The sequence below is a fragment of the Alosa sapidissima genome, chromosome 9, assembly GCF_018492685.1.
Source record: "Alosa sapidissima isolate fAloSap1 chromosome 9, fAloSap1.pri, whole genome shotgun sequence".
NCBI lineage: Eukaryota > Metazoa > Chordata > Actinopteri > Clupeiformes > Clupeidae > Alosa > Alosa sapidissima.
In genome coordinates this window covers 31,467,719-31,486,515 of record NC_055965.1, presented here as the reverse complement: position 1 = coordinate 31,486,515, position 18,797 = coordinate 31,467,719, and the positions used below count along the sequence as shown (strand labels likewise).

At 39.5% G+C, this 18,797-nt stretch overlaps 1 protein-coding gene across 8 annotated transcripts in view; it reads right to left on the bottom strand.

Moving 5' to 3' along the window:
* Nucleotides 1–391: 391 nt before the first annotated feature.
* LOC121718802 (zinc finger protein 91-like) overlaps nt 392–18,797 on the bottom strand; it is a 36,674-nt gene continuing 18,268 nt past the window's right edge. Inside the window, exons 3-5 of one of the 8 annotated variants that reach the window (XM_042104028.1) lie at nt 16,918–18,477; nt 13,819–14,553; nt 392–433 (exon numbers count right to left, since the gene is read on the bottom strand). In XM_042104028.1, coding sequence (XP_041959962.1) covers nt 429–433; nt 13,819–14,553; nt 16,918–18,477 — 2,300 coding nt within the window. In that variant the 3' untranslated portion in view covers nt 392–428. Of the gene's footprint in view, nt 434–11,777; nt 14,554–16,917; nt 18,478–18,797 lie in introns of those variants that run through there. The other 7 variants (XM_042104022.1, XM_042104024.1, XM_042104023.1 and 4 more) reach the window with 7 other exon arrangements.

Here is an 18,797-nt window from a genome sequence, read left to right as displayed (position 1 = left end):
AACCTTTTCCGCACTGGACACAGTTATGGGGCTTCTCTCCAGTGTGTGTAAGCATGTGGCGTTTAAGACTGGTAAATTGTGTAAAAGCTTTTCCACACTGGGCACATTGATGAGGCTTCTCTCCAGTATGCATTAGCATGTGGCCTTTAAGACATGAAATTTGCACAAAACCTTTTCCACACTGGGGACATTTATGGGGCTTCTGCCTATCATGTGTAAGCATGTGGCGTTTAAGGTCTGAGGACTTTATAAATGCTTTTCCACACTGGGCACATTGATGAGACTTCTCTCCTGTGTGCAATAGCATGTGACTTTTAAGGCTTGATTTTCGTGAAAAACCTTTTCCGCACTGGACACAGTTATGGGGCTTCTGAATATTGTGTGTAAACATGTGGCGTTTAAGGTCTGAGGACTTTATAAATGCTTTTTCACACTGGGCACATCGATGAGGCTTCTCTCCGGTGTGTATTAGCATGTGAGTTTTAAGATTTACATTTAGTGAAAATGCTTTTCCACACTGGATACACTTATAAGGCCTCTCTCCGGTGTGCGTTCTCATATGGACTTCAAGACAAGTTCGTGTTGTAAATACTTTTTCACACTCTGTACATTTATGAGGCCTTTTGGAAGTGTTCTGCTTTAGATTCAAACCAACAGTGTGTGTTTGCTCGTGTTCCTCTAGTTCACTCAGGGCTGTGAAACTCTTCCTGCAGACTGTGCATTGGTAGAGACGTCCTTTATGTTGCAGGTTCTGTTGCATCAAAGGTTGGTGTTGTAATATACCTGGAAGAGTTACCATGCGAGTTAGAATCAAAGATAATCTAAAACCACATTTCAAAAAAAGTTGTGGCACTATGTCAAATGCAAATAAAAACAGAATAAGTAAGTATAAGTATATATACTCTTTTGATCCCATGAGGGAAATTTGGTCTCTGCATTTATCCCAATCAGTGAAACACACTCAGAATATGATCAAATCCACATTTAGTTGGGAAAAAATGCTGTTTAAACTCTGTTGTGCAAAAAAGAAACCATATTTAGACATGAGCAGGGGCGGACTGGGACCAAAAATCGGCCCTGGCATATTTGGCCCAAACTGCCCTCAAATCGGTTGGGCACACCTAATTAAATACAAAATCTTTGCATTACCCTTAAATATGCATATATTTTCAACTGTCATGGAGCACTGAAAGTGATGTAGGCCTCATTGGCGATCACTCTGACTGATCAGAGGTAGCCATGGAGCACATGATCTCCATATTCAAGTAGCCTAGGCTATAGATGTGTTTTTTTTTTATTTTATTTTAGAGCCTTAATATCTGTGAAACTAATCAAGAGAGACCAAATTTTGCAGTGTTTAACCTAGTACCGGAGATGCTTACTGTAAAATCTAAGTCTTCTATCTGAAAAACTGGGCGCTCAACAACTCTTAATGTGCTTTTTTACACCAAGTCAAATTTTACCTAAAAGTACCTACCATTCTAGGTTATACTTGAGGGTCATTCCATGGCAAACGTACAAATCTCCCCACTCGACCCTCACAGATTTGGCTGAAAAAAAATCAAGGTTGTTCACACACTTCTTAATGGGGAGTGGGGAGATTTGTACGTTTGCCATGGAATGACCCTTGAGCTACACCTCTGTCTGGATGCAGATATTGACTGTAGAAAATTTGAAGGCTATCGGTGAGCGGTCTCCAGATATTGTAGTTTAAAAATGGCTTTTCAGAGTATGATGCCAAAAAAATGCCCCTCATTTAATATTCTTTTATGAGGAAACTATTAACAGTAGAGACTTAACATATTGGATTTTTCTTATTAAGAAGTGTATATTTTTACTAGAATTTGTCCAGGAACTTCTGAGATGGTCAGGTGGGAAGATTTTAAGAATTTAGGAGACGGAATAACCCATCTGCAAGTTAGAAAGTTTCTGTGATACGGCCCTGAAGTAGGCTAAGTGTTTTTCTTTTTACATTTAGGACAGTAAATTATCAGATAATGCATTGGGATTTGGGTATAAATAAAGAAAGCACTTCATAAGGATTATGACAATTATGTATTGACATACTGTGCTGAGAATGGCCAGTTCGTCTCTAAAATATATCTCCATATGATAAGGGATGCCACAGTCACATATCTACTCACTCCGTAGAGGTGAGGATCTTTTGAGTGCTGTTTCTCCTCATTAAAAAGTCTCTGACTGAAGCCAACTTCAGGCAAGTTGCATTACAAGTTAGTTCTGGGGTAGCAAATATCAAAGTTTGCCGTCTTTGGAGATTTACAGTATCCACTAAAAGGCAAAGGAGAAAAGTGTGTAAAACAAAACGTCTGCATTTCTGATTTCTTTGTCCCCGCGAGAGTGCAGAAAATTCAACATATTTATAGGAAAAATGTCAAGATACCGGATCTCTTCATATAGGCAAAGATAGCAGTTTTTTTGTAGGCCAACTTCAGAGGTCTATTGCGCTCCTCCAATGAACGACAGCTTTGCCATCTGTACGCTCTGTGCATTCCAAACTTTACCCGTGTGGCGTTCCCCATTGAATGGGCTATTTGTTTGTTATTTGCTTGCACTACCAACAGCTTGACATGCTAAATCTAGCATTTACCACTTCACTACTACCTTTCCGGTCACTTGTTGCTTTGTAACTAGCATGTTCACCCATTCCTGCTTCTGTCTCACCCACAGCGCGCAAGTTAGAAATCAAGGCGGCATTATGAAAGAGGCGTGATTTATTTCAAATAGAACCAGACTGATCCACCACCTCGTTAATTTAGATAGATATGAAAACTTGGAACGTGGACTTTCTCATTGACCTTCTGAATGGCATTTAAATCCAGAAGAACACAAACCAGTCTTTGAATTTGGTGAACTGAATAGCGAACGGCCTACAATAAAATGGTGTGTCATCATATAACCTAACAAAGAATTGACTAAACAATTTTTTACTTTTGCTTTGAGGTTTGTTTATAAAGAGTCAAGACCTTGGTAAGCTCCAATATCCAAAGGGGGTGATTATAACAAGGTTTTCCTTATTTAAAAATGTAGCCTCATGGATAAGGTAATGTCGGGAAATATGCCACCTTGTGACGCTGTAATGTGGAAAACATATGAAGCACCAAATTTGATACTGTAATTTTAATTTGTAACGTTTTGTGTAACCTACATGTATTTAGAACTAGGCCTACTACCGACATCGGGCAATATGCTGTTTCACCTTGTAGTGGTGCTTGACCTTAGTGCTTAAGTCAGTGGCAGAATGCACGCTTTTTAATTTATTTGTTTATTTAAAAAGGGACAATGCACATCAATTGACATTTTTTTGTTTACACTCAAAATGTAAATGTACCAGAGTTAGCAAAAAACTAATTTTAATCTGTAATCCCTTGGCAGGTCAACACATCACCACACCACATTACATTAATAAAAAGAATGGAAGAAAGATAGAAAGCAAATTAAGAAAGAAGAGAAAAGAGAAAGGGATAAAATAAACAAAAAATAAAGTACAATACAAAGAAGGGCAGTTCCTAGGATGAGGTAAACCAGTTATTGGTGATTGCAATTTTGATTGTTTTTAATCCATCTCGAGTGTGGTTTTAAATGACATGTTTTAAATAGGAAAATTCCCAGAAATCTTAGTCACTTTTAAACATGATGCTAGCAGGCGAGAAGCTAATGGTCTAATTAGATTCAATGACCTATGCTAGCCTGAAGCTAAAACTGGCATCACCAAACTCAGAGAACGGCTGGATGAACCGGAGAAAGGTAAAAATCAATTGTTTAACTCAAGGGGAGGTGGAAAATGTGTGTAATTCCCCAAATAGGGGAATATCCCTTTAACAACTGGATGCTTTTGGCTCAGATGTTGAATCATCGTTGATGTGCTGTTGTGGTACGTCAGTTCTGCCAAGCTAGTTAGAACGTACAGTATTTGTAGCGGCTGTAGCCTAATGTCGTAAGTTGATATGATGTTCAGTTGTGAAATTTTTAAGTAGTAAAATTCATGTAAAATTGCAAGTGAGCAATAAGCTACACCAAACAACTCACACACACAGACACACCCGGTGTTAGGTTAGGCTACCTATCGCCTACCCCAGACTGAATAATTATAGCCCTCATTGTATTGTAGTATAACTGCACTGTAAAAAAACTGTAGTTCATTTTTGTAAAGGAGGTTATTTGACAGTAATGGTCAATGCTGCAGATGCACAAATCTACAAACCGATATGAATTTACTTTGAAGTGACTAGGGCTAGTTTAGAGCATGACATTTGTTGTACATATTAATGAATTTCATTTTTTTATCCGATTACTCGATTAATCGCTAGAATACTTGATTCCAAAAAGAACCGATAGCTATAGAACATACGTAACACGGAACACACAAGATGTGTGTACAGTCATATATATCGCTATCGTTTTATCGCCCAGCTCTAGTGTGGACATACGTAACACGGAACACGCAAGATGTGTGTACAGTCATATATATCGCTATCGTTTTATCGCCCAGCCCTAGTGTGGACATGCGTAACACGGAACACGCAAGATGTGTGTACAGTCATATATATCGCTATCGTTTTATCGCCCAGCTCTAGTGTGGACATACGTAACACACAAGATGTGTGTACAGTCATATATATCGCTATCGTTTTATCGCCCAGCCCTAGTGTGGACATACGGAACACGGAACACGCAAGATGTGTGTACCTGGCAACCCATTAGACAACAATGTACGCCTCAATTAATAGCAGTGTTACAAGACACATAATACTTTATCGTTACATTTATCATTACTACAATTCTGTATACAAAATACTGTTTAGTTTTTACATGTGTAAAAAATGGGATTTGTCTTTGAAAGTACTTACTTCCTAGCAGATCATTGTGCTCATCCTCTTCAATCTTTACTTCAATCTCCGCTGCTGTCTGTAGTGTTTCATTATAAGCTGTGTTGGACTCTGCAAAGTCTGTTTCCGTTTTACAGTCAAGCTCTACAAAAGGCTTTTCATCTTCATCTTGACATGAAATTACATGACCATCCTCCTCTTTTATATCTTCTTCCTTCATCATCACACTCAGTAGGTCAACCTGCTGCATTTCAGTCATGTTACAGCCTGAACTAAACGGCAGTCCAGGATCCATGTTCCCCAACGACTCAAAGACGATCCTATCCAACAGTCAAAGGTCAACCTGGTGTGTTTTGGTTTCAGTTACAATACAGACATAATCCAGCACAGGTCCCAGATGCATGTTCCCCAACGAACCGATCCAGTTTTTGTTGTTTGTTTGTTTGTTTGTTGGTTGTTGCCTGTAGTCAGGGAAACACAAAAGAAAACAATACAGCTAGTAAAAAAGTAATTCCAGCACAGTTCTGATTACGATCTGGTGCGTGACGGGAGAGGAACGATCACTTGAGGAGAGGGAGGAATCACGGGAGGACTCAGATGTGGATGTTTATTATTTTTATTTCAGTGCAGCAAAAAAAAATGTCTAATGTTTCCATATTTCGACATCCGAAATAAAAACAATGAACATCCACATCTGTGTGCTCCACTGATTCCTCCCTCTCTTAAAAAAAGCTTTCAAGATCCTTTTAGACAACAATTAAAAGCAACATTTGCTTTCAAACAGCTTTCCAGATTATTTTAGACATTAATTAAAAGTAACATTTGGGGAAAGCCGGAATAAATTTAAAAATGTTTTTGCTTAAACATAATTTACAAAGAGATTGTACCCAACTGAGAAAAAGTTATGCCCTCTGGATTCACACCTTGAATACATTACAAGAACTTTATAAGGATTTTGCTTTTTTGTAACTTAGATAGATCTCGTTGTATGATAGCTGTGGCCTGATATTTTACATTGCCCTGATTTTAATCCTGTCTTGTTTCATGGCTGTCTCTGTGGACACTGTTCTTTTAAAGTGTATGCCTTTCATCTTAGGACTACATTTCCCAGGATGATTTACTACACTGGGACGCGTTTCACAAAACCATAGTTGCTAACCTGTTAGCAACTTAGTTGGTTGGCAATAGGAAATTGTATTGCAACCAACAAAGTTGCTAACTAAAGTTTCTAACTAAGTATCTTACACTCAAATTGTTCGCCATGCGCTTCTCTTTTATTGAACAACGCACCCAGGGGTGTAGCAATTAATGACCTAAGATGTGGTCTAGCACATTACCTAAAAATTGCTATCTTACACCATCTAAAAAGTATTACGCCACTGACCAAGTAAAACCTGGTCTATAGAGAAAGGTGCATATGAAGCACAGCTGAAGACGCACTGTCACGAGATGTAAGCAGCATCCTCTGCAGGATAAATGTCCTTAGGTTTTTTATTCAGTCATTTGGTCATTATTGGGGTAAGTGCTGCTTTTTTCAGGCTATGTTTTCAATGGTAACCCATTGTCAGTCAATAGTGAAAGTAATTAACTGTGTATAACTATTTTGTCGTTGACTAGGACACCACGGTGAAGTTAGTTTCATTTTGCCTACGAGTTCAAATAATAGACGAGTGCAGGTTCATGTATGCTATATTTTTTTAGGTTTTAGTTAAGCATGGTTTAGTGGAATACATGTTCCATACGGTCTCATGTGCAAGCAGATTCCTTCAAATGCACTACTGACTATCAAAATACTGATGCGCTTTTGTGCTGCTTGCTAATAAAAGGAACGACAGATGTCATTTTAATTTGGTTTAAAGGATGTTACGCCCAAAACACACCCATGACTGATTAAGAAACATAAGAACCTTTTTTGCGTTTAATAAATAATAATAAAAATAAAAAAAACACTGCCAATGTTTAAACTATTCGCCAGTGACCACCTGTTTTAGATCGCCAAAGATAGGGCCCACTGCCTCTTTGCCATAATCAAACGTGAATATTGTGGTGATGGAAACAGCTATGGATGCTTCTGCCCTTTCATTGCCAGTAACAGTAAGAGTTCCCATTTATAAAAGTTGTTTATATTTATATGCGAGTTAAACCATTGCACAGTTAAATAACATATATTTGTATATGTTATATGTGTGTACCTCTGAGCGTGGTAAACAAAATCAGATATTTCAGGCAGTAAAAACCAAACCAGATTTTGTTCAAATCTACACACCTATTCTTTCACACAAACATACGGGTATTTGTGGGCGTTTTTGCGAGGTAACCAGGTACGCCATGTTTTTGGAGGTGCAAACAAACGCTGCATTGCCATTGAGATTACATAGTAAGGAGCTGGCTCAAGGGTTATAAATGTATTTTGTAGTGTTTAGTTGTATAATGAAAGCACAGCTTTTATAGCCATCCATGCGTCTTCCCTTCTGGCTCTTTGGCTATGAATTTGGTAACTATAGCGGACTATTTGACGTCTTTAGAACACTAAACAGGTGGAGGTGTCAAATGTTGAGTTTCTCCAGTCTAGATTTTTTGACGTTAAATCACTCCTATGATGTATTGCTATTGTCTATCCAAAGTAAAATACCTGTTTCGAAGTTAACTGATGGTCAAATCAACCAAAACTCTGATTGTTTGCACCTCCAAGTGGTGTGTGACGTAGGTCTGTGTGAAAGAATGGCTATTAAAGGTTCATTTAACAAATGTTATTTTGAAGTATTAAAAAAACATCATTGTTTTAGACTTTTCAATGTACTTGTATGTAGGTTACTGGACTAATGAATGTGTGGTTATTACAGAGTTCCTGCTAGAGATTGTATGTGTAATGGCCCATTGTATAATATAATGTTCCTGCTAGAGACTGTATGTTATGGCCCACTGTATAATAGAGATGGTCTATTGAGTAAGGGCTTTAGGAAGAGAAGCTTTGAAGCATAGGGTCATTTAGCCCTTTTAGCAATAGACAGGAATCCCACTCTAAGTCAGATATAAAATTATATGACTTTTCCCCGAAGAAAAACCTGAATTTACAGTGTTCAAACATCATTGTAACTTTCTTTACGGTGAGTAAATGGACATTAAATAAACAAAGTTGGGCTAACCACAGCTTGTCAAGAAAGCAGTAGGCTAATTAATTAACAGATAGCCTACACACTAATTCTGCGACATACTTCAATTAAAGCAACACCAAAGAGTTTTTTGTACTTTAAAATAATGTTTCCAAAATTGTTTCCGTGGTTCATCAACTCGTAACAGGGTGAACGGCACTTCTGCATTCGTTTGCGGTCCTCTATCGGCTATAACCGCACTATGTAAGTTTGCCAGATCGGGTAGCGGATCTGTAGTTCGATGGAATGAGACATAAGAAACTACAAATTTGACTTGCATGATGTCGCAATACATCGTAGCATACTTTCATAAAATCATGCAACATATTCTACCTTGTCTATGAACATCGTTATTTACAAAGCCGTTGGATAAACAAATTGCGTGCGACAGAGGAAAAGTTCTTTGGTGTTGCTTTAATGCATTTTGGCAGGTAGGCTACATTGTGAACTGCTACAACATAATTCCCTGATATTCCATGACTTTGCCCCACAGATTATAAAATGCCGTGATATTCCATGTATGGAATAGACTTTATCAAATGTCCCATATTCTAGAAATCCCATGACCCGTGGATACCCTGAATAGATCAATTTGCGAAAAATGCATGTATACCTGGAATTGAAAAGGAGGCCTAGTAAACATAGGTTGGATGAAGGAAGAAAGGAAGACTTAAGTGTGAGGCAAATGCTAACGTCTCCTGCTTGACAAGGAGTTAACCAATCTCCAAACGAGCTGCATTAAATATCGTAAGGTTCTGCTGTCAGGAGTAGGCTATGTAGTAGCCTAGGCTGCCGTCAGGAGTAGGCTATAAGTATCAGCTGTCAGTTGTAATAGTAATATCGTTAAATTACTAACATGTAACTTTAAGAAAACGTGCCTGGTTGCCTTCAGATTGAATTGATTAATGTCCGTTTCCTCCATAGCTCTTTTTCAAATGTATCAATTAGTTAACATAGGCTACAGTAGTAACTAATCGAAGGATTGCCATCTTGCAGGCTAGCACATCAAGTTCTTGTTAAGCAGCCATGATAAGCCAACTATTTGACCAAGAATCTGATTAGAACTAGCCTATGTATCAATGCAGCTAGTGTGCAACTGCATATTATTCAACTAGTGCTCGAAGGTTAACATAATTGCGGTCACACCAAACGGAAAGGCACAGCCTACCTCAAGCAAGTTCGCTGGTCCGCACAGAGAGCTGTTACTTTGGTCTCTGGTGAGACGTGGAACAAACCTTTATCTCCGCGAAATACAATGAAAGCGACAGATGAAACTCCTGAACTTCTTTTTCCTCGAGTTCTTCTTCTCCTTCTTGTTTTAATGGCAGTAGCAAACAACGTCTGGTTGCATTACCGCCACCTTCTGAAATGGAGTGGGTCTGAATAATATATTTCCCTATAATAAATTATCTTTATTAAACCAGTACTTCTAAAAAAAAGAAAAAAAAATACATCTCTATAATTCCTTTGCAAAATATCCTTTACTATCAAAGGTATCTCTTCATCTTCTAGCTGATGGATTAACTGCACTGCCTCTCATTACTATACACGGGTTTCCCGTTTACCAACAAAACTAGATGCGCGCGCAGCCGTGGGGCAGAAGACGCTTGGTGGCCGTCCACAAAACTTAACCTAAATAGTCGGCTGCTGTAAGCTACAATCGGATTTTTTTGTATACCCCTGTTGTCTCAATGATAATAACATCTAATTTCAGACTATATTTCAAAATTTGCTGTTCATTTGCATTATTAATCTAACATCGTATGTTGTCATTTTTGGCGAAGACATGCATTCCGTTAGGGATATTAAACATATTTAACATTCTCTAACCATCGTGATTTCGAATTGGTGCCGTTTTCAGCACAAAAACTCATTTGATTCTTTTGCTCTTTTGCATTGCTCTATGCTGTTCTATGGTGCTTTCTGCCTCTTGGTTGTGCACGCATGTGACGTTGCTTAGAAATCCATGTATAGGCCTACCTAGTAGACTACATTCTTCAATAGCATGTGGTATCCTATGTGTTATACTGTACACTAGCCTACACCTCCCATTAGCATGTTTTTTCATTAAAAATAATGTACTGTTTAACCCTGTGTGCCCAAATCTCATTCTTGAAATGTTCCTGTGTATTTCTGCACATACTTCTGTTCACCCTCTTCCTACCGGTCTGACCATTATCCCACAAGACTTGCCAATTCTCCTTTATCTTTACTTTAGATCAGTGTTTCTCAAACTTTTTCAGACGAAGGACCACTTAACCAATAAAAAAGAAACTCAAGGACCACCTAGCTTAAAAAAAAAAAAAAAAGATCAGACCTACTTCAACAGTATATTAGCCTACACAATAGGCCTACTCACTGAACCACCTTGCTTATTGTCTTTGCACTTTGCTTATTGTGTCAGAGGATTCATATGATTTAAACTGGCATATCTTACAAAGACAATGTTGCAGAACTGTTTGGATTTACATACAAGTTGGTTCAATATTGCAAACAACTAATTTATATATTTTACCACATCTGCTCGCGGACCACTTGGGATAGCTTGCGGACCACCAGTGGTCCCTGGACCACACTTTGAGAAACACTGCTTTAGACTGATTTAACTTCAGCTTTACTGTACTTAATACTTATATAGTATAGTAGAGAGTTTATTGCAAGTAAGTTTATAGCGAGTATAGCATCCATAAGCACCATCACATTCCAAAATAATTCTGTGGAAATGCATGGATTCCAGTTGCTTCCAGCAGCAGCAACTGGAATCCATGCATTTCCACGGAATTATTTTTGGAATCTGATCCCTTATCATACCTGTTCATTCATACTCATTGCTTGACTTATTGTGCCTAAAATCAAGATGGCGGCGAATGGTAAACTTCCTAAAGGTACTGTCTGTACAAATCTGTAAAAATAAACGAAGTGCTTTTTCAAAATTCTCAATGTCTCGTTTTAAATGTCAAGGCCCTCGGAAGTCTGCCAATGAAGTGTGGAGCTACTGAGCCTCGTAAATGGTGTAAAACAGTGACTTATTTGCATGGCTAGGCTGAAGGCTGATGCCCGAGGCACCCCCTTTGAGCCAATGAGTTATGAGACATATGTTCACACTCGGTATCATGTTTCAACACACTTTAGGTCAATATCACACCGGAACTCTCCTTTAATGAGTACAGTTCCAAAAAACTACCCTGGAAATCCAGAGTTCTCGCGAGAGCACAATGGAATTGTCTCTGCGAGACACTCTGGCAAAGAGCAATGATGCACGTTACTTTTTCCCCTTGCATTCCGGGGAACCAGCTAAACTGAAGACAGCGCTGCAATGTTGGAGGACAGTAAGTTACACATTGGTCGTAGTGTTATTCGATTGCATCGAAGTAAACATGGTCTAATGTTACCCAATTGCGTGCAGTGAGATTTTTAAATGCATGTTTGTTGCCGCCCCTTGAGTTGGGCCATTACATTGCTCTTTGCCAGACCCTTAATCTTTCTAGATTATCAGGGTCTGGACTTTCCAGGCTACCAAAACACAGCTCGACTAGCACAATGCTAACTGTGGAGCAATTTCCCCAATGACGTTGATAATAATGAGAAATATCAACAATGAAATAATGAGTGTTTAGAATAGTGGATATAGTCTTGGCACTAAACTTCATACTTTGTCCGTTGTTGGGCCCTTGAAGTGGTTGGATATTTCACAGTAATAGTGAAGATTAAATCACACAATGAACAATATCATCTTTGGAACACCAATTTTATACAAAGAAGAAAACATTAGTATCCTTACTGAGATCATTTATTAAGAACATTTAACAAATGCAGATGTGTGACAATGTTCAAGAAGTAATGTCAACTTTTTTACTATGTCACTTGAAGCTAATATGGAATGTTTCTGCAATTGTGAAAAGGAAGCAAATCGCCCCCTAGCATACCTTGGTAAAATTAATTCATGTATGTATACTCAGGAGTCAGGTCAAATCTCCAAGCCGATGTAAACGTCAGAGATGACTTGTGAACATCTCTGGTAAACGTAAATGTGTGTGCAAGCATGTGGTGTTGACGATTTGAAATTTATGGTCTTTCTCCACACTGGACCTCTTCATGAGGTTTCTCTACAGTATGTATTGTCACAATGGAATCGTAACATTCTGAAGGCTTCTCTCCAGAGTGTGATGTCACAACGGATTTGGACAATTCTGGAGGCTTCTCTGCAGAGTGTGATGTCACAATGGATTTGGACAATTCTGGAGGCTTCTCTCCAGAGTGTGTTTGCATATGGCATTTGAACCTCACAAAGCATGTAAATGTTTTTCCACAGTACGCACATCTATATGGCTTCTCACCAGTGTGCATCATCATATGATAATTAAGATTTGAAATTTGTGTAAAAGCTTTTCCACACTGGACACATTGATGAGGCTTCTCTCCAGTGTGTATTCGCATATGAACTTTAAGACTTGACATTTGTGAAAACCCTTTTCCACACTGGACACATTTATGGGGCCTCTCTCTAGTGTGTACAAGCATATGTATTTTTAGTTTTGACATTTTTGGAAAACCTTTTCCACACTGAGCACACTGATGAGACTTCTTTCCAGTGTGTACTAGCCTGCGCTTTTTAACACTAGATAATTGTGTAAAAGCATTTCCATACTGGAAAGATTCATGAGGCTTCTCTTCAGATTGTGTTAGCATATGGCATTTAGCATCTTCGAATGCAGATTGATGAGGCTTCTCTCCAGAGTGTACTTGCACGTGAGCTTTGAGATGTTCAACGTGTAAAAAAAAAATTCCACAGTGGACACATTTGTGCAGCTTCTCACCAGTGTGTATTAGCATGTGGCTTTTAAGAGTTGACTTTTCTGCGAAACCCTTTCCGCACTGTACACAGCTATGGGGCTTCTCTCCAGTGTGTGTAAGAATGTGGCGTTTAAGAATGGAAAAATATAAGAAAGCTTTCCCACAATGGTCACACTGATGACACCTCTCTCCCGTGTGTATTAGCATGTGGGTTTTAAGATGTGAAAGGTAAGCGAACGTTTTTCCACACTGGACACATTTATGAGTGTCCACATTAGTATTCTGCTTTTGCGAATCTCTAGTGTGTGTAAGCATGTGACGTTTAAGATCTGAAGGCTTTTTAAATGCTTTTCCACACTGGGCACATTTATTCAGCTTCTCTCCCGTGTGTACAACCATATGGCTTTTAAGAGCTGAAATTTGTGAAAAACGTTTACCACACTGGAAACAGTTATGGGGCTTCTCTATGTGTCTAAGCATATGGATATTAAGATTAGACATTTGTGAAAAACCTTTTCCACACTGGGTACATTGGTGAGGCTTCTCTCCAGTGTGTGTTAGTATATGGCTTTTAAGAGTTGAACTGTATGAAAAACCTTTTCCACACTGGGCACATTGATGAGGCTTCTCTCCAGTGTGTATTAGCATATGACTTTTAAGATTTGCACTTAATGAAAAACCTTTTCCACACTGGACACATTTATGAGGTTTCTGTCCAGTGTGAATCATCATATGTACTTTAAGATATCTTCGTGTTGTAAATGCTTTTTCACACTGGGTGCATTGATGAAGCTTGACTCCAGTGTGTGTACGCATATGGATTTCAAGAGCAGAAATGTGTGAAAAACCTTTACCGCACTGGACACAGTTATGGGGCTTCTCTCCAGTGTGTGTAAGCATGTGGCTTTTAAGAGTTGAAATTCGTGAAAAACCTTTACCACACTGAGTACATTGATGAGGCTTCTCTCCAGTGTGTGTTAGCATATGGCGTTTAACATCATTGAATCTTCGAAAAGCTTTTCCACACTGAGCACATTGATGAGGCTTCTCTCCAATGTGTATTAGCATGTGGCTTTTAAGATTGGCACTTAGTGAAAAACATTTTCCACACCAGGCACATTTATGAGGCTTCTCTCCAGTGTGAATCATCATATGGACTTTAAGATGTGTTCGTGTTGTAAATGCTTTTTCACACTGGGTACACCGATGAGGCTTCTCTCCAGTGTGTGTACGCATATGGATTTTAAGAGTTGAAATGTGTGAAAAACCTTTACTGCAATAGACACAGTTATGGGGCTTCTCTAAAATGTGTGTAAGCATGTGGCTTTTAAGAGTTAAACTGTATGAAAAACATTTTCCACACTGGGCACATTTATGAGGCTTCTCTCCGGTGTGTATTTGCATATGGCTTTTAAGATTTGCACTTAGTGAAAAACATTTTCCACACTGGGCACATTGATGAGGCTTTTCTCCAGTGTGTATTAGCATATGGGTTTTAAGAGTTGAACTGTATGAAAAACCTTTTCCACACTGGGCACATTTAAAAGGTTCATCTCTGGTATGTGTTTTCATATGGACTTTAAAACGTGTTTGTGTTGTAAATGCTTTTTCACATTCCGGACATTTATGAGGCCTTTTGCCGGTGTTCTGCTTTAGATTCAAGTCAACAGTGTGTGTTTGCTGGTGTTCCTCTAGCAGATGGAGGTCATCATTCTGTTCTGGAATCTTCTGTTGTGTTGAATGTTGCTGTTCTGATAAACCTGGAAGCATTATCATACGAATTAGAATCACAGACGTTCCAAAACCACATTTAAAAAAAAAAATGGGGCACTATGTAAAATGCAAATAAAAATAGAATATGATCCTTCTGCAAATCAAAGCCACATTTAGTTGCAAAAAATGGCATTTAAACTCTATTGTGCAAAAAAGACATGAGTAAGATATCGACATTGGCCCAGAACTCCGCATGCATGCGGCCAATTTTTTATGCCTTTAAATTGGACAATGGAGTGTGACAGGATTGGGAGAGAGATGGACCAACTAATATGGTACAGGCACTGTAACCAGTCGGACCAACTCATATGGTACGGGCGCTGTGCTGTAACCAGTTGGACCAACTCATATGGTACGGGTGCTGTAACCAGTCGGACCAACTCATATGGTACAGGCGCTGTGCTGTAACCAGTTGGACCAACTCGTATGGTACGGGCGCTGTAACCATAACCAGTTGGACCAACTCATATGGTACGGGCGCTGTAAGGACCAACTCATATGGTACAGGCGCTGTAACCAGTTGGACCAACTCATATGGTACGGGTGCTGTAACCAGTTGGACCAACTCGTATGGTACGGGTGCTGTAACCAGTTGCCGTTCACCCTGTTACGAGTTGTTGAACCACTGAAACGATTTTGGAAACATTTTAAGGTACAAAAACCTCTTTGGTGTTGCTTTAAAGCTATTCTCTCAACAATTCCAATTTAAAAATGATAAGAGTACATTAGGAATAAGTGCATCAGTGAGTGCTGTTTTTAAATGGTCAAGTGTCAGTTCTACTCAGGTGGTAACGGTTCCTGCACACAGTTGCGTGCATTGCAGTGCTGGAGACGCATCCCGTTCACTTTACACGGACTTACGTCACCCGTTGCCGAACTGAATTGTGGGTCCGTTTCGTCGCGTTGCTCCCGTCGCTCGCGTTGGGCGGCACCAGCCTATCAAATTACGAACAAGCGAACAACAGACTGCACCAGCCAATCAAATTACGGTTATACCTTAAGTCATTTGCATAGCTACCGTCGGGAGGACCCACTGGCATGCGTTGACGGAATGCAGCTGTGTGCGGGAGCCGTTACGATGCTTACACACAGTTGCGTGCAGTGCAGTGCTGGAGACGCATCTCGTTCACTTTAGATGGGCTTACGTCATCCGTTGCAGAAATTAATTGTGGGTCAGTTGCGTTGCTCCTATCGCCCCCGTCGAAAAGTTCCAACCTGTGCTGCACTAATGGAGAGCAACCGAAGGCACCAGCCACTCAAATTACGGTTATAGTCCTACTTCAAGGCATTTGCATAGTACACACCCCCTGACTGTCGGGAACACCTACTGGCATGCGGTGACGCAAAGCAACTGTTTGTAAGCACCGAAAGTCTGTGTAAGAAAGTCCCTCCACTTGGCAGCCATATTGCAATGCTTTTTGGGCACTTATCGGGCATCTATTTGGGCACTTATCGGCATCTATTTGGGCACTTATCGGGCATCTAATTCGGGTAGAACTGCGCGTGCACAATGTTTCATGAATCACACACCAACCTCGCTCCAGCTGCAAGATCACAACACATGATTGGCACGATGTATTCACAACACAACACACACAACTCACAGCACATATAACCTTTTGGTGGGGGAAGGGGCGGAATATGTGTAGACAACTGCCATGTTTGCGTTACGAACTAACCCCATACATTTCTATGGGAGTTTCTTTGAGCACTGTGTCTCCTCATTAAAAAGTCTGCATTGAGGTGAGTCACAACACTAAACGTGTGTCCACCAAGCTTGTGCAAAATTAAGAAGTCTGGAATGAATTTTAATCGAATTGGCACGCAGGAATTGGAATTGCAATGACAAGAACGTGGAATTAAATTCATGGCAATTCAAAGAAATTCCACACAGTCCCACAACAGAAAGAATGTGTTGAATGTGTGGAATCTCTCATACATTCAGTGTTGAGATGGTTACATTGAAAATGTAATTGGTGTACACATAGTTCAAACTAATTCATTCATAGAATACTATTCATAGAATACTATAGAATACTATGATTGTATTACATATTCTATGAATAGTATCATATAAATTCTCTGTTCACAAGCCTGATTTTTGTTGACAAGCTCCGCCAGTTCGTTCTCCCTCCAGAATTCTGTTTTATAACTAATCAAATTATGTAGTTGTTACAAACCAGGCATTACAGATTCAGTGAGGGCAACGTACCAAAGGGAAAAAAAGAGAGAAAAAAAAAGACACCGAACACCAGGCACTGGTACAAATATCGGTTCAAATGTGAAAGGTACAAAACCCTAATATCAAGTTACTTGTGTAATACTTGGGATTAATCTCTGAGAGGACTTACTTTCCAGCTGATGCTCATCCTCATCCTCTTCTTTCTTCACTGTCGTCACATCGTCACTGTTGGAACATTCATGAGGCTTCTCTCCAGTAAGTGATGTCACATTGGATTTGGAACATTCTGGAGGCTTCTCTCCAGTATGTGATGTCACACTGGATTTGGAACATTCTGGAGGCTTCTCTCCAGTATGTGATGTCACACTGGATTTGGAACATTCTGGAGGCTTCTCTTCAGAGTGTGTTTGCAAATGGGCTTTGAGCCCCATAAAGTGTGAAAATGCTTTTCCACAGTAGGCACATGTATAAGGCTTCTCACCAGTATGCGTCCTCATATGGGAATTAAGATTTGAAATTTGTGAAAAATGTTTTCCACACTGAGCACATTGATGGGGCTTCTCTCCCGTGTGTATTCGCATATGAGTTTTTAGACTTTGCATTAGTGAAAAAGTTTTCCCGCAATGAGCACATTGATGAGGCTTCTCTCCTGTGTTATCGTCGTTTTCAACACTGGAGAATTGTGTTAAAGTGATTCCACACTGTTCAGATTCATGAGGCATATCTCTAGCGTGTGTTAGCATGTGGGTTTTCAGGTGTGCAACGTCTGAAAGAAAAACTCCACAATGGACACATTTATGAAGCTTCTCTCCGGTGTGTGTCAGCATGTGGGTTTTAAGAGTTGAAATTTGTGAAAAAGTTTTTCCGCACTGTTCACATCGATGAGGCTCCTCTCCTGTGTGTATTAGCATGTGGGATTTCAGACCTGAAATTAGTGAAAAATCTTTTCCGCACTCAACACGGCTATGGGGCTTCTCTCCAGTGTGAAGAAGCATGTGGCGTTTAAGACGTGCACACTCTTCAAAAGCTTTTCCACACTGGGTACAGTTATGAGTGTCTTTGATGGTATTCTGCCTTTGCTTATTTCTAGTGTGTGTAAGCACGTGGCGTTTAAGATCTGAAGACTTTATAAATGCTTTTCCACACTGGACACATTGATGAGGTTTCTCTCCAGTGTGTATTCGCATGTGGCTTTTAAGATTTGCATTTGCTGAAAATGCTTTCCCACACCGGGCACATTTATGAGGCTTCTCTCCAGTGTGAGTTACCATATGGTCTTTAAGACGTGTTCGTGTTGTAAATGCTTTTTCACACTGGGTACATTGATGAGGCTTCTCTCCAGTGTGTGTAAGTATATGGGTTTTAAGATGTGATCTTCGTAAAAAACATTTCCCACACCAGGTACATTGATGAGGCTTCTCTCCAGTGTGTGTTAACATGTGGCGTTTAAGAGTTGAACTGTATGAAAAACATTTTCCACACTGGGTACATCGATGAGGCATCTCTCCAGTGTGTGTTAGCATGTGGACTTCAAGACGTGTTTGTGTTGTAAAAGCTTTTTCACACTCTGTACATTTATGAGGCCTTATGGAAGTGTTCTGCTTTAGACTCAAGTCAACAGTGTGTGTTTGCTGGTGTTTCTCTAGTTCACTCAGGGCTGTGAAACTCTTCCTGCAGACTGTGCAGTGGCAGAGACGTCCTTTATGTTGGAGGTTCTTTTGCATTATACCTGAGAGAGTTACCATGCGAGTTAGAATCACAGACGATCTAAAACCACATAGTTGTGGCACTATATAAATTGCAATATCATCTTCTGCAAATCAAAGACACATTTAGTTGGAAAAAATGCTGTTCAAACTATCGTGCAAAAAACAAACCATATTTCGACATGAGATACTGACATCGGCCTATAACTTGACAATCCCTAGCAGAAACCTAGCAGAGGATGAGTTCTTCATTCTGTCCATGAATATTCAATTTGCATTAAAGGTTTGCATAACCCTTGTAAAACCCTTATTTACAAAAAGTTGTGTAAAATGTAAATAAAAA